General features: G+C 40.0%; 1 protein-coding gene across 1 annotated transcript; it reads right to left on the bottom strand.

Annotated features, from left to right (window-relative positions):
• Nucleotides 1-354: 354 nt before the first annotated feature.
• Nucleotides 355-12,726, bottom strand: FGF4 (fibroblast growth factor 4). Its single transcript, XM_073606043.1, has 3 exons — nt 12,428-12,726; nt 5,720-5,823; nt 355-618 (listed from the first exon to the last, which is right to left on the bottom strand). Exons 1-3 carry the CDS (start codon nt 12,723-12,725, stop codon nt 442-444), a joined length of 579 nt encoding a protein of 192 aa, XP_073462144.1. The 5' UTR covers nt 12,726; the 3' UTR covers nt 355-441.
• Nucleotides 12,727-16,540: the final 3,814 nt, after the last annotated feature.

Below are 16,540 nucleotides of genomic sequence, written 5' to 3'. Positions count from 1 at the left end.
TTCATCTTATCTGCTTTAGCCAAGAAATATGTGCACAAGGACACAATTGTGTGCAGCTTGTAAACAGTACAAAACCGTGTCGTGATTAGCAGCTCGGCAATGGCACCAACTTTTTTTTTTTTTTTTACCGCTACTGCTGCGACTTACAGCACATTGCATAGCAACACGTTGTAGGCCCATCCAGCAGTTCTCCAAGTTAATAAACTACAGTCCCCCCCCCCCCCCCCCCCAATAAAAGAGAAATAAAATATTAAGGGAAAATACAAAAGTAATTAGCTATAAATAACGTTTCTCCTGAACCATATATACAGACTTAAATTATTAAGTTAAATATGTTACATCAGCTCTTGCATTTAACTGTGTCTTCAAAGTGCACCAAGTTCTTTCCCCCCCACAGCCTGTTCCCAGGAGTCCTCGGGGGAGGGGAGGGGGGAAATGTTGTCAAATCCGAGGCAGAAAATGCGTCAGTGTCATTGTGGGGGAAACTCTGTTCCCCTTTTTTGTCCTTCCGTTTTTGTTTAGAGCGATGTACATTCCAGGGTATCGTCTTGATTCATAGGCATTGTAGTTATTTGGGAGAAGTGTCTCTTTGAATTTGCAATCATCTGTGAATTGTTTCTGTAGAAAAAAAAAATAAAAAAGTACAAGACCTGTTTAGCACTCCTGTGCATCATAAAATGTAACATAACAACTAAGTAAACCCAAAAGTTCAAATACATTAAAAGCTAGAAGTGTTCCAATCTGGACAACTAGATGTTACATAGTTACGTAGTAGGTGAGGTTGAAAAAAGACACAAGTCCATCAAGTCCAACCTATGTGTGTGATTATATGTCAGTATTACATTGTATATCCCTGTATGTTGCGGTCGTTCAGGTGCTTATCTAATAGTTTCTTGAAACTATCAATGCTCCCCGCTGAGACCACCGACTGTGGAAGGGAATTCCACATCCTTGCCGCTCTTACAGTAAAGAACCCTCTACGTAGTTTAAGGTTAAACCTCTTTTCTTCTAATTTTAATGAGTGGCTACGTATCTTGTTATACTCCCTTTCGCAAAAAAATGTTATCCCTATTGTGAGGTCACCAGTACAGTATTTGTAAATTGAAATCATATCCCCTCTCAAGCGTCTCTTCTCCAGAGAGAATAAGTTCAGTGCTCGCAACCTTTCCTCATAACTAATATCCTCCAGACCCTTTATTAGCTTTGTTGCCCTTCTTTGTACTCGCTACATTTCCAGTACATCCTTCCTGAGGACTGGTGCCCAGAACTGGACAGCATACTCCAGGTGCGGCCGGACCAGAGTCTTGCAGAGCGGGAGAATTATTGTTTTATCTCTGGAGTTGATCCCTTTTTTAATGCATGCCAATATTTAGTTTGCTTTGTTAGCAGCAGCTTGGCATTGCATGCCATTGCTGAGCATATCATCTACTAGGACCCCCAGGTCCTTATCCATCCTAGATTCCCCCAGAGGTTCTCCCCCCAGTGTATAGATTACATTCATATTTTTGCCACCCAAATGCATTATTATACATGTTTCTACATTGAACCTCATTTGCCATGTAGTTGCCCACCCCATTCATTTGTTCAGATCTTTCTGAAAGGTTTCCACATCCTGCGGAGAAGTTATTGCCCTGCTTAGCTTAGTATCGTCCGCAAATACAGAGATTGAACTGTTTCCCCCATCCTCCAGGTCGTTTATAAACAAATTAAACAGGATTGGTCCCAGCACAGAACCCTGGGGAACCCCACTACCCACCCCTGACCATTCTGAGTACTCCCCATTTATCACCACCCTCTGAACTCGCCCTTGTAGCCAGTTTTCAATCCATGTACTCACCCTATGGTCCATGCCAACGCACCTTATTTTGTACAGTAAACGTTTATGGGGAACTGTTTCAAATGCTTTTGCAAAATCCAGATACACCACGTCTACGGGCCTTCATTTATCTAGATGGCAACTCACCTCCTCATAGAAGGTTAAAAACCAAAACTAATCTCAATATTTTACGATTCTCTCCTCCGTCCAACCGCTACAACTCTTGCTTATCGATTAAAAGACAGATGGACTGGGGACGTGGGGGAGATGGAGGAGGACGAATGGGAAGAAGCATTGGATGCATGCAGGAAGGTTTCTCCCATGTTATCAGACTGCCTTACACAACTATATATTATAAATAGGTCCTTCCTGACATCCCCTACACTTAGCCAAATAGAGAAACAACCACAGTTCACTATGTCCCAGATGTGGAAGCTCCATCGGCAATTTCTTCCATTTGGTCATGCCCAGTAATACAGGACTATTGGTCTCATATAGTGAAATTCATACATGACAAGATGGGGTGCCCTCTTGCGTTATGCCCCAAACAATGTATACTGGGAGTGTTTCCGGACCCAGACTCTGACAAGTTTCACTACATATTCTTACAGGAAACGCTGTTCACAGCTGGATTACTCACAGCACGAAAGTGGCTCAGGGCACTACAACCAACTCTTGAAGAGTTGATATCTGCAGTTAATAGTGTGCTACCCTACAAAAAAGAGCTCTATGCTCACAGAGGCTGCCCGACCAAATATGGGAAAATTTGGGATACCTGGTTGGAAACTGCCTCCACATGTAATGAGATAGACGAAGACCCTGCATACCTTGGGAGTAATGCAAGATAGACAACCTCTCCTTATAATGTACCCACGTGGTTAGAATATGTAATGTCACTGTTAACATTTTTTTCTTTGCATACCGACACTGGTATCATATATGTTGTCCAGTTTATATTATTTTTTTGCTTTGTATGTGCATAGTGATGGTGTTACTACTGCTAATGCCCTGTAAACATACACTCTTCTCAAATAAAGTACGTTGTTTGTAAAAAAAAAAAAAAAAAAAAAAAAAGCTCGAAGTAATTTGGGTGAATCTAGCTCCATTTTTTTTACAATGTGATATTTGAGTTAGATCATCTAAAATGACCCATTCTGATTTTGCTGGGTTATTAGCTAATATGGGGGCATCCTTTGAAAAGAGACCACCAATGAGAGTCACTGGATTCGTCCACGCCTCAAAGGGAGGGGAGTCCTGTGCAACCACGGCCGACATAAAAGAACCAAGCTAAAAAGATACAAAACATATATTGGCTTTCAGTATAACAAGAATCACTAGACGACTCCTTTGAGGTGTGGACGAATCCTGTGACTCTCATTGGTGCAGTTGCTCCGATGCTTAGTAAAAGAGGTGAAGCTTCACTTTACAAAGAATACCCAATAACATGCAAGGAAAAAAAAACTGAATTTTTGCTTGCACATGATTGGATGATAGAAATCAGCACTCCTTCCCATCATTTACTAAGCTCTGGAGCAACTGCACTTTCAAAGTACACTGTCTATTTGCCGTTTGTAAATTAACTCTTGTTTAGAAGGCTCTAGATTGCTCCATTAACATGAATATAATGTATGTTTATCATCAGTGATAAGAAATTGACAAGATATGTAGCAATAATAATGATTATAACGGTTTTCTAACATGTACAGTTGATAGTTACCACCAAGTGTGATCAGATGGAAAGCATCTGGTGCTACCATAGACAGGTGATTATCAGCTGATGTTGTGACTGTGGTGTCATAATTGTGGGTGAAAGTGGGTGGCTTTGGTCATTGGTCGAACTGCCAAAGTTCATACAGGCTTAAGTTGGTTGTACACTCTAATATTTCTCTTGTTCAGCATGGAAGGAGAAATGTTCCCTGCTGGCTATTGTATTCTGACAGCTGGCATCCACGCCTGTCAGAATACCCAAACAATGGCTACATCTGATTGGATGAAGTGGTTGTTAGGCGGACAGTTTTTTACCGGTCTCAGTCAATTTTCAGATCGAAGGATGTCCGGTGGGAGGGTGCCGACAGGGTTTGTCTGGTTTGTCTGGTTCTTGATGAATTTTCTATGTATATGACCATTTTTAGACAGATTCTGTTTCTTGTCATGGCTTAAATCAATCTTGCTTTCCCCTTCTTGCAGGAAGCATATAAAATATGAATATGGGAATATATAAAAACCTCCCAGTATCACAATGCAATGTGGGAGCTTCAGCAGTCTTGCATTTCATTGTAGAACGTGGAGCATCATGCTTAAGTGCTGGCATGTTGGAATAATGCTATTTGTTGGATTGTGTATGGGGGAATATAGAGTGTCCTGGAGAATAAGTTTGGTTTGACTGAATAGTAAGGTATTTACCAGCACCTTGGGCACTGATGTAGGTAGGCAGGATTCATGATGGGTCCACTTTAAAGTGAATGTCAAGCTAAAAATTTTTTTTAGCTTTGGATAGCATGGGGAAAGGTTAGAATCCTTGCCATGTTTTAACTGCTAAGTGGGGCTTCGTTAGTGAGATTGACCCTCACTTTCTGTTCTTTGTCAATGGTTTCACCAGACAGGAAATGAGAAGCTAAACATACATTTTAAAGCAACTTGTTACTAAAGTCAATGTTTTATTTAAATATCTCCCTGCATAAAAAAAGAAGGGGAATACCTAACTCTCCCCCTGCCTGTGCTGTGGAGGTGTGAAGTTTCTTTATAAAGTGACACTTCTGGGAATGTCAATCTCCTAGTCCTCTGCTGTGCTCGGTGGTTCCTCCTGCTGACCCCCACATCATTACTGTATCCATTGGTGATGTAGGTTTAGGCAGAAGAAACCACTGAACGCAGCATCTTCTTTTTTAAGTACACTGGTTAAGTAACATCTACATGATATTCCTCGTTTCTCCCAATTTTTCTGTGGACTACTTCTGGATGCTCCAGTTGACATAAGCATAGTTAGGTGAACTGGCGTGGAATGAGTTTAGTGGTATGAATGTGATAGGGACATTATACAATATGTTCTTCTGGGGCAGGAATTGTGGTTCTACAAGCCCCCTTAAGAGCTATGTAATAAATATGTACTACATAAATATGGAAAATAAAATGTCATGGAGAATCCTATAACCGCATGGAACAGGTAATAAATGATGGTGTTTATTGTATAGTCTGATTTATTGCAACATGAATGGTCCACAGGGAACTGTTCCCATTTTACCCCAGACAAGATTAATTAAATCGCCCAGCTAGCAATGCAAGGAATGGCATGTACTTTGGAGTATGCAAGTGGTAGCTTGGAACTACTCCACTTTCATGTTATTAAAAGCTCCCTCTTACGTATTCAGTGAACTACACAGCATTACATGTCCACCCACTAATAATGAAGTATACAAGTTACCATTAGCTCATGCCTTAGCCAGCTCAGTAAATAAGGGCATTATGAGAGTTTCAAGGTTTTTTGTTTCTGTAGTTAGGTAATATGAGGGGTTAGCCACAGTCATGAAAGATATGTATGTTATCACACCAGAAATTCTATATTATTTTAGCAAATATCTGTTCATTCCCTTTTCTCTATAGAAAAAGGAATAAGCCTTTCTACGTGTTGCAACAATTCATGAAAGCAATGTACAGAATGCTGTCACTGGCCACTCTTCTGGAGAACCAAGCTTGCCCAACCCGTATCATTTCAAGCTTATTGGAACTACTTCATGTCTCACAGTCTTTGCTGTTGCTTTACAATTATCGCCTAACAAATTAAAATTTTCCCTTTGTTATGACTCTTGATAAATTTCCTTATCTTATCAATTTGAAGTGAAATCTGACACACAAAGTTCTAATGAACTTGTAATCAAAAGTACAAAATAGGTTTGTATTACTTACTGATCCATATAGCTTTCCTTTTCCATTCATGGCAACAAATAGTCCGCTATTAACACCATACAGGCTCACCACTCCAACTTCCACAGGTGAGATTTCCAACAAACCTACAAAGAAAACATCACAAAGTGTTACCTTTCCTCTTTCATCAAGGTCATTCATTTTTTTTTTACCACTTTTGCCCCTTTTTTTCTTTCTTTTCTTTATTTCTTTATACATTAATGATTTTAGACAGCCCATCAATTTACGCCATCGTGCCCATTGTTCACATTAGTTACTTACTATTGTGAACTGTTATGCCACCTACACACGGGCAGACTTTTCGACCGGACTGGTCAGACGGTCTATCCGACGGACTTTCTGTACAAATGGACTTGCCTACACACGATCACACCAAAGTCCGACGGATTCGTACGTGATGACGTACACCGGACTAAAATAAGGAAGTTGATAGCCAGTAGCCAATAGCTGCCCTAGCATCGGTTTTCGTCCGTCGGACTAGCATACAGACGAGCTGACTTTTCGACCGGACTCTGTCTGTCGGCCCAGTCCGGTCGAAAAGTCCGCTCGTGTGTACGCGAGATTATGCATAAATACTGTTGCCTACTTACGGCCAGATTTGGCTATCCAACATTTCTGGTTCTCAGGTGCAGGAGGCCTGATTTAGAAAATATTTACACATTCAGCTGAGGCGCAAAACTGACTAGTATTAATACTTATCAATAATAGATTTCACTCAGCACTCAGACAACTGGTACTAGTGATTACAATTACAATATCCTTGACAGATGTACAGATTGAAACACATGTAAGTACACGTAGTGAATGGTGGGACCCATAATATAATGTAAGGTATGCAAGTGTTTCAAGATACTCCTAACAAACCTTCAGAGCAATAACCAAGTTCTCCAGCCCCACAAAGGTTGTGTTCCCTTCCTCCCCTGGAGTATGCCACCAGGGTCACTTCAGAGAAGACTGCAGTAATGTCAAAAGAGCAAAGGATGCAAATGTCAACCTGACTGCTTAAAATCAGATCATGTTGTTCTATCTAGTGAGATGATCATTATCTCACTAGTCAGGTTGGCATTTGTAAACGTTGTTCTTTTCACATGACTGTAGTTCTCTCTGACATAAAGGTTGGTGCTGGAGGCATAACCCAGGCAGAAAGAAGAACAGTACCTGCATGATGCTCCATGAGCAATGATTTGAACGTTCTGCCAGAGTGTCTTGAGGTGCTTTAAGACCTTCCATTAAGTTGTTGGTTGCACCATCCAGTGCTCTGTACTGTACATCTGCTAAAGGGGTCACAGTAGTTTGTTATACTGTGTTACTGTAGTGTGAGTGCTGGAATCTGTTAATGATATTGTAGGTAGGAGTGGCATTGGCGGTGGAATGGCATTTATTTCCCAGGCTTCTGGCCATTTTCATATTACTACAAGAGAAACATGGCTAGATCAGTGTTTCATTACGGATATTTGGCACCTATAGTAAAAGTCCAAATTATGTATGGGACAATAGAAACTGTCATTTAAAATGCACTGATTTAGCCAATGTACAAATATACCTTCTGTTCTGATCTAAAGAAGAGTCTCCTAGGCTCAAAAAATAGAAGCAGTCAATAATCAGGGCAATTCTTATTGGAAAAAGTAAAAAAAAAACCCTTTAATGTAAGCCATCTGATGTTTCAATGGCATCATCTCTTCGTGACTACATTTCTAATAAATACCAGGAAGACTTCTATGTTATATTTTAATATCACTATAATTGTTTTACTAATAAAGTCCCATGATTTAAAGCAGTGATCTCCAAACTGCGGCGTGGCCCTTTGCTTGCCTTTATCTGGCCCTTGGGGCACTATCCCACCAACTAACCCCAACAAATTGGGCACCATTCCCTCTGCCGACTCCATCAACGGGGCACTATTCATCTAATTTATACCAACAACGAAGCACTATTTCTCCCACTAAAACCAATGATGGAGCACTGATGCTAGGGCATTTTCTACCCGCGACTGGCCACAGCCCGGCCCCACTAAAGCCTGAAGGAAAATAGACTGGTCCTTCGCTTAGAAAGTTTGGAGACCCCTGGTTTAGAGGAAAACATTTTTGATAAAGTAAGCTTTAAAATATGATGTCCACCTCTTTTAGGGAAGATGCAGACTTCACTTGTATATACAGGGGGTGTAAGATAGCTCCCCCTAACCGAGTGCTGGGACTTATCCAGTGTCATCGCGTGTAAATTTGTTTATGAATGTAGAAAGGGTGAAAAGCTGTTTCTTAACTAATTTATTATATAATAATAAATGTTTGATTAGTTTTGCTTTTCTTCCTGGCAGGTGCATGGTATTTTCTGCATACCGCAAAAGTCTCAGATACTTGGGATGCATTTGAAGGCTGTCAATTCTCTGATCCAGTTTCATTATGGTAGGCTGTAAGTGATATCACTTTGTTGTGTATGATTCCATTACAATCTGCTTCTATATGTATCCCAGTGCTGTTGTGGATAGTGACATAAGCTTGCTCACAGCACTTAAATACATGCGTAGATGAGGGTAATTAGACTAACAACACACTTGTTTAATTGTTGCCAGAAACTATTTGCAGGTCCAAAATCAGTAACGTGTTTTGAACAAAACTTTTTTTCCTTAAAGCTCCAACATTCAAAACATACACAAAGTTTGACAGTTGCAAGCTAACAAGATAGCAGCTTTTAGATCTTTCACCCTTTAGAAACACTTCAGTTAACTATTATGCCGCGTACACACGATCGGACTTTCCGACAACAAAACCGTGGATTTTTGTTTGAAGGATGTTGGTTCAAACTTGTCTTGCATTCACACGGTCACACAAATGTTGGCCAAAAATTCAGAATGTGGGAACGCGGTGACGTACAAGACGTACGACGAGCCGAGAAAAAGGAAGTTCAATAGCCAGTGCGGCTCCTTCTGCTTGATTCCGAGCATGCGCAAACTTTTGTGCGACGGACTTGTGTATACACGATCGGACTTTCCGACAACAAGTTTTGTCGGCGGAAAATTTGAGAACCTGCCCTCAAACATTTGTTGGCGGAAAGTCCGACAGCAAATCTTCGATGGAGCGTACACACGGTCGGACTTTCCGACAACAAGCTCACATCCAACATTTCCCGTCGGAAAGTCCGACCGTGTGTACACGGCATAACTGTTCAAGCATAAACCCCTATGTGTGAAAAATGGCTAGTGGATGTAGTACTAGGTATGATGGCTTATTCATTAAAGCAATGATGACATGTAAAGTCACCTGGCAGTCACCCATAGCAACCAGTTAGAAATCATCTTTCACTGCTGTGAAAGTTACAGTTATAAATCATCTTTCACTAATATATGGGTTCCATGTGTTATTGTATGATGCATTGCCTTGGGATAGATGCAAGGTCTCAACAACAAGATGCATTTCGAAATGTGATTTGGCATTTGTGGTTTTTTTTTTTTTTTTATTCCTCACAGGTCAGGTTTTGTGTGGAGACCACAGACGCAGCACACAGTCTCAGGACCTGATGCATTCAAATTCATTCACTGCAAGCTGACAGAGGTATTGCCCTACTCAACCTCAACCTGCTCAACCTCAACCTTCAAGTACCCCCCAACGGGCTATGTTTTGGGTACTTCCCTAAAGCTCCGTACACACGATTAGACTTTCCGACAACAAAACCGTGGAATCTTGTTCGAGGGGTGTTGGCTCCAACTTATCTTGCATACACACAGTCACGCAAATGTTGGCCAACAATTATAAATGTAGTGACGTACAAGACGTACGTGATATCTCCATTACGAACACTAGTTTTACAAGATCGAGCGTTTTCGGCTCATCCTTGATTCCGAGCATGCGTGTTTGTATTTTGGACTTTTGTCCGACGGACTAGTGTGCACACTATCGGAAAGTCCGACAACACACATTTGTTGGCGGAAAATTTGAGAGCATGCTAGCCAAGATTTGTTGGCGGAAAGTCAACAACAATTGTCCGATGGAGAATACACATGGTCGGACTTATTGCCAACAAGCTCACATCCAACATTTCCCATTGGAAAATTGTGTGTACAGGGCTTTAGATAAAATAGCTCTTGTCAATGCCATATCATTGTTATTGATTTAAAGCAGCTGTGTAAAGTAAAGAAAAACCTGAAAACATGGCCCGTTGGGGGTACTTGAGGACTGAGGTTGAGAACCACTGCCCTACTGCACCCATTGTTTTTGATGATGGTTCAGATTAACACTGAAACACATTGCATTCACCACTGTACATAGACATTTACAGGTTGGGTATCCCAGGTGCACAAGATAGAGAAATCTATACAATGCATTGATTTACAGAATTTGCTGCAATCATTTTGCTCTTTGACTTACATTATTCCAAGTATTAAATCTGGAAAATATTACTGGTAATACATTTTTTTTGTTTCATCATATAATATATACAATTTAAATGTATTGTTTGCCATTTAAACAAATACCATGTCATAACTGAGAAAAAATACAGTACAACATAACTTGCATTCTATATGTGTAATTTCGGTAAAATATCATTCACTCTAATGCCCCGTACACACGATCGGACATTGATCGGACATTCCGACAACAAAATCCATGGATTTTTTCCGACGAATGTTGGCTCAAACTTGTCTTGCATACACACAGTCACACAAATCTTGTCGGAAATTCCGAACGTCAAGAACGCGGTGACGTACAACACGTACGACGAGCCGAGAAAAATGAAGTTCAATAGCTAGTGAGGCTCTTCTGCTTGATTCCGAGCGTGCGTGGAACTTTGTGTGTCAAAATTGTGTACACATGATCAGAATTTATGACAACGGATTTTGTTGTCGAAAATTTGAGATCCAGATCTCAAATTTTGTGTGACGGAAATTCCTATGGAAAATGTCCGATGGAGCCTACACACGGTCGGAATTTCCGACAACAAGCTCCCATCGAACATTTTCCATCGGAATATCCGACCGTGTTGTGTACGGGGCATAATTGTTTTTAAACTCTGTACAGGCAGTCCCCGAGTTACGAACACCTGAGTTACGAACATCCGAGTTACGAACGACTCCTACTTACGAACGGCCTCAAATGCTGGCCACTTGTGCTCTACGCTGGTCCTGGATACCTCCAGACACATCCCATACCGCAGTACTACATGTACTGTATGGCCAGAATAGCCCTAGATAACATAACAAGCGCCCGGGACATCCCACATCCATGCACAGGCGGACGTTACACTTACGAACGCAGTGTTGCGACTTATGAACAACTTTGACTTACGAACAAACCTACAGTCCCTATTGTGTTCGTAACTCGCAGTATATATATATATATATATATATATATATATATTTTTTTTTTTTTTTTTTTGAACAACTCTATGTAGATACTGTCTTAAGTCAAACCTCTTAAGCCAATTAAAGTCAGTTTCCAATATCATTATAAGGCTGAATGGAAATTATAATATGTATAGCACTGTAAAAGACTGTGGAGGTCCGCTAAAGATTTTTCAATGCACAACCTCAAATGTGATCTGCCCGATCCTCACCTATTTCAGGGATACATATGCCAAAAACTCTAAGCTTTCCAACTTTTCTTGTACTCATATTTTTATAAGGCTAATATCAGTTTTAGGGATCATTTAATACTATGTTGTGCTGAGAAAGTAAAAATCCTACTGATTTAGTTATAGCATGTTATGCTCACAAAGCCGAAATCACCTTGTTTTGGTTATTTTTTTATTTTTTTACCTTTTTTTTTTTTTTGTAATTCCTTTATTAAGAGGAAACGGTATAAATCTCAAAGAACTGACATAAACATGTAGCATATAATATTATTATGAAATGAAACAATAGGGTCACAGCATCCAATATACAAATCGGTTGTCCCAGCAATACCCTACTCAGCTGAGCACATAAGATATACTGGTTTCAAAAGAATTTTTTACCATTTTTAATGTAGAAAGTTATTAATTATACACATTTGCGAACCTATTTGTATTTCTGTAGCTCATTGTCAATAATAAAATTCCCATGTCCTCTGCAAACCTACAGCTTTGAGTTGACAACTGTTACTTGATTCTCCAAAGTTTCTATGTCTGTCCGTCAAGTATGTACTGAAACACAGCACCTGACATCAGCTCGTGGCTTAAGAATTTTCTTGTCTCTGCAGAAGAAGGGTCTTTGCAGACTACTGAAATGAGAGATTATCGCAGCTTCTAAAAGCCTTTATTAGTTCCCCTTGAAAAAAAAAAAAAAAAAATCTGGCAAATACAAACTTTCCAGCACTTGACCTATCACTTTTTAATTCTTTTAATATAACATTATTAAACAAGCAAGACAAGATCGCATTTTAAATGACACTAATCTCGCGACACAGACCAAGCAGAACGCAATCCAGTCTTTGCTTTAAGTGTCACTTTCCTGTTACTGCTCCATTTAATTATTACAATTAACTTTATCTTAAGTTCAGCAGATTTGCCCCTAAGCTTTAGGCACTACGGCAAAGATCAAGTGAAATCAGTGTGACTAATCTACAAGATGATGAAATAATCTGTAAATTTATAAATGAATTGTAATAAAAAAAGAAACTCAAACAGGTAAATGTTGCATTAAAAAAAAAAAAAAAAAAAAAAAGAAGCATTTTATATTTTTTTCAGCAAAATATAAAGAAAAAAAAACCTTATACTCACTGTATTTATTTTCATTGTGCATCCCATTTATTTTTCCATCCGGCAAAACTTGAATATGAAATCCGATGCCCACATTGCAGTAAAGTCGTCGCAAGCGCTTGATGCCCAGCAAATAGTCACCCTCCCGGTTTGCGTCTTTCCTCTCCCCCGGCATCCTAGCCATTTGCTTAGAGTAGAGTTTCTCCCAGCGTCGCTCCAGGGTGTCGTTTCGTTGGGGAGATAATCGCGGCATGCAGTGTACCATCCCCGAAACCAGCACCAAGAGTAGGATTGGCACAAGCGCCGATTGAACAGTCATCCTGATCAACGTGGGCACACGTGGTTTAAGGAGTCAATTGCTCTAAAAATACCTCAACTCCAGCTCCACTTATACTTAGATCAAAGAAACCAACTGCTTAGCTCAAAAGGAGGTGGGGTTTTCTTAGCTTGCATGGAGTCTTCTCTAAAAGGGGGGTTGACTCGGAGCAAAGTTTATTCGAACTTGATCTCAACTTGTCGTTAGCTGCTGGCGACTTGTCTGAAGTGTTGATCTTCTCCAACAGCTCAGCCATAGCACTTTACCACTGACCAACGATATTTATATCCACCTCTGCTCATCTCCCAGCAGAAGCTGACAGACCAGTCACTGAGCAGACAAGAGGGAGAGGGAGAGAGCAGGGTCACTATAGTCAAAAGCATTCAGGGAAACTGCTCTTATTGCAGCTCATTCTATAGATGAAAGCAATGCATTCAAGTAAATGCTGCAACTCCAAACATTGAATATCTCCTTTATAATAAAAAGGCATCTGATAGATAAATGGATATACCTGCATGGATACTTTTTTTTTTGTTTTGCTATTTTTTTATTTATTTTTAGGGAAACTGCTCTTATTGCAGTTCATTGTATAGATGAAAGCAATGCATTCAAGTAAATGCTGCAACTCCAAACATTGAATATCTCCTTTATAATAAAAGGCATCTGATAGCTAAATGGACATACCTGCATGGATACTTTTTTGTTTTGCTTTTTTTTTTTTTTTTTTTTTTTTAAATTATTACGCTGATTTACATCTTAGTGAAACAAAAGCCCCAACAAAGTTAAATACCTTAGTTAATATCTAAGTTAAATACCTAAATAAAAATAAATAAATTATAAATAAATAAATAAATATTTAAATAAATAAATAATAATAAAAAATAAATAAAATATTTATTTAAATAAATAAATAATAATAAAAAATAAATAAAAAATATTTATTTAAATTAATAAATTAAATAATAAATTAATACATTTATAATAAATAAAATAAGTAATTAATTCATAATTAATAATAAATAAATTAAATAAGTTAAATACCTAAGTGAATAAAGTTAATAATAATTAATTAATAATTAATAATAATTAATTAAGAATCTGCGGAAACATTTCAGCATTTGAGTAAAATGGCAGCTTTTTTGTTTGGAAAAAAAAAATGCCAACAAAATGGGAATATGGCCCCCCATCCCCCCACAGCCCCCCAACCCCCCCCCCCCGTGGGTTTTTTTTCTGCAGCAAACTTGCAATTGTTAGAAGAATAGTATTAAAAATTTATTTTTTAATACTGCTCTTCTAATGATTGCAACTTTGCTGCGGGAAATAAATCCCACTGGGGGGGGGGGGGGAGATTTTTCCCATTTTGTAACCCTTTCGGGGTGGCAGCATCTAGATCACTCGTGTTGATGTGTCTTTCCTATGAAAAAAAAATGCCAGCTTTTTAATGTAAATAATTGTATATTTGGCATATATAATAATATATAATTGGTATTTGGTATATGTTTGTTTAGGTATCAACTGCAATGTGTGTAAATATGTACTAACTAATCTATGTATCTGTAAATATATGTTATTCCTTGTTGGAAGGTTTACTACTGTGCTATATTAGGTTCTAATGAAATATAAAAATATTGAGATATAGCATAATGCAATAAAAATGAAATATGTAAATATATGACAATTTGAACCAATTGAAAGCTGTCTTTTACCCAATTTATTTATCCGCTTCATGTAAAGTCCCGCCTCTTGCTCTCCTTTTAAATTTCAAATTTTGAACGGGGATGGAGGAGGGGACCTGAACGGCCGCCCCCTTGAACCTCATTTAAAGTCCCAAAAATTCTTCTTTCTTCTTCTTGTTAAATTATGTTTGGCTGTATACTACCTGAATTTTGCCAACCTTGCGCCCCAAATTAAGAAATGTCAGAGAAGCCAATTTAGTAAAGCAATTGGGAATAAACGTGTGAAGATTCACTTCAATTATCCAAACATGTGAAAAGAAAATCCCTGTTTACTTATCCTTGTAATCCCTACTTACTTATTTGATCTGCACATAGTTGGAAATTCAATATTTACACAATTTATTCTATGAATATTCTCAACTCCTTTAGTAAGTCAGCCCCGTTATTTCAGGCAATTGGCTTAGGATGACCATTTATAGCCAAATCAATGCAAGTTCTGCAGTCGATCGGTGCAGTAATCAGGCTACGTAGTAGATGCCAGACTGGAATTAAGTGTTTCTGAGCATTGCTAGTTATTTCACACAGACATGTTGGAAAATCTCTGCAAAAAAAAAAAAAAAGTTTTCCTTTTATTCTCCTTAGGAACGTGCTATTTTGGATGCCTTGTGCTGCATCTGTTCATTGCCCCCGAGAGCCTTTCCATGGTCACCCAATGTTGTGACCACTCCTGAGTGCTGGAAAATGTGGAGACAAAGCTTCAACTATTTCTATTTTAGTATCAGTGTTGCTATAAGAGATGTTAGCTATACTATCATGCCCCCTTACCAAACATTTATGATGTCATTTAGCTCAGCCTAGTCAGACAGGATCCACAAGTGTGCTGGAGAGCCCCCCATCCGGAGATTTGAAAGAGATCTCTTTGCCTCAAGCAATGTTGCTGAATCTGTAGGTGTGAAGATCTGGGGCCAGCCTCCATCCTTTACAAACACAACTCTCTGATTTCTTCCCATGCAATCCACAATTACTTTCTGCTCATTCACAATTGCCTTAAATCTGCTTTCACCAGTTAGTAGCCAACTGAAGTCTGCCGTCCTCTGCTCGAGTATGACATACAGCACTGAGCTACCGGGACCCATTACTATTATATCCTTCACTCCGTGATAATCCATCGAAGTGCTCAGGTCACAGTGAGGTGTTCATCTTCTTTTTTTAGGGAGTAAAGGAGCAATAGCAAAATGATAGCAGAAAATTTCAAATAGGTTGACAAACCTCTATGTTTATGTCACGGACTTTACGCCACGCGCGCGTTATTGTTAATATTAGAAATTTAAAGGATAACTCCCATGGCGGCCCATGCATTAAGGGCGCACGGGCGCCACCCCCTCTCTCCTGCCACCCCCCTCTATTACCAATAGATAGATTCATACATTGCATTAATCTATCTATGGCCGCCGCTGCCACCCTCTATTCAAGCGCCCGGCCCCTTTTCGGGCGCAGGGATTCTGAATTACAGCGGCGGGGGTTGTTTTTAAAGCAAAAAGGTGACCTGCGAGCGCCATGCTGGGCGCTCGCAGGTCACTCAGCTGTGTTAGAAAAGCGAATGAATATTCGCTTTCCTAACACTAAACCGCCTCTCCGACAATCAGGTGCTCGGATTTGTTACCTGTCACCTAATTGGCTGAAATGACAAGCGCCGCTATTGGACGCTCATCAGGAGGAGAGGGCGGGAGATGAGGACAGCAGGAGACGCACGAAGGACCCCCACGAAGAACCCCACTCATTGCCCCACCAAGACAGGGTAAGTGCCGGGCAGACGGCGAGCGGGCGGGGGTCACACTGGGGGCATTCAAGGGCACACTGGCAGTATTTAATGGGCACACTGGCAGCATTTGATGGGCACACTGGCAGCGTTTGATGGGCACACTGGCAGCATTTGATGGGCACACTGGCAGCGTTTGATAGCATAGTGGCTGCGTTTAATGGGCAAGCGCCGCTATTGGACGCTTATCAGGAGGAGAGGGCGGGAGATGAGGACGGCAGAAGACGCACGAAGGACCCCCACGAAGGACTCCACTGATTGCCCCACCAAGACAGGGTAAGTGCCGGGCAGACGGCGAGCAGGTGGGGGTCACACTGGGGGCA

This window comes from Aquarana catesbeiana, linkage group LG11, assembly GCF_042186555.1.
Source record: "Aquarana catesbeiana isolate 2022-GZ linkage group LG11, ASM4218655v1, whole genome shotgun sequence".
Taxonomy (NCBI): Eukaryota; Metazoa; Chordata; class Amphibia; order Anura; family Ranidae; genus Aquarana; species Aquarana catesbeiana.
Note: the sequence above shows the minus strand (reverse complement) of the source record. Positions and strands in the feature narration are given on the sequence as shown.

Excerpts from the sequence above, each read along its gene's own strand:
- FGF4 (XM_073606043.1), bottom strand. The coding sequence starts at position 12,725 with ATGACTGTTCAATCGGCGCTTGTGCCAATCCTACTCTTGGTGCTGGTT. Across the intron at positions 5,824-12,427 it reads GCACAATGAAAATAAATACA|GTTTGTTGGAAATCTCACCT; the intron begins GTGAGTATAAGG and ends TTTTCTTTGTAG. Across the intron at positions 619-5,719 it reads AAGGAAAGCTATATGGATCA|AAACAATTCACAGATGATTG; the intron begins GTAAGTAATACA and ends TTTTTTCTACAG.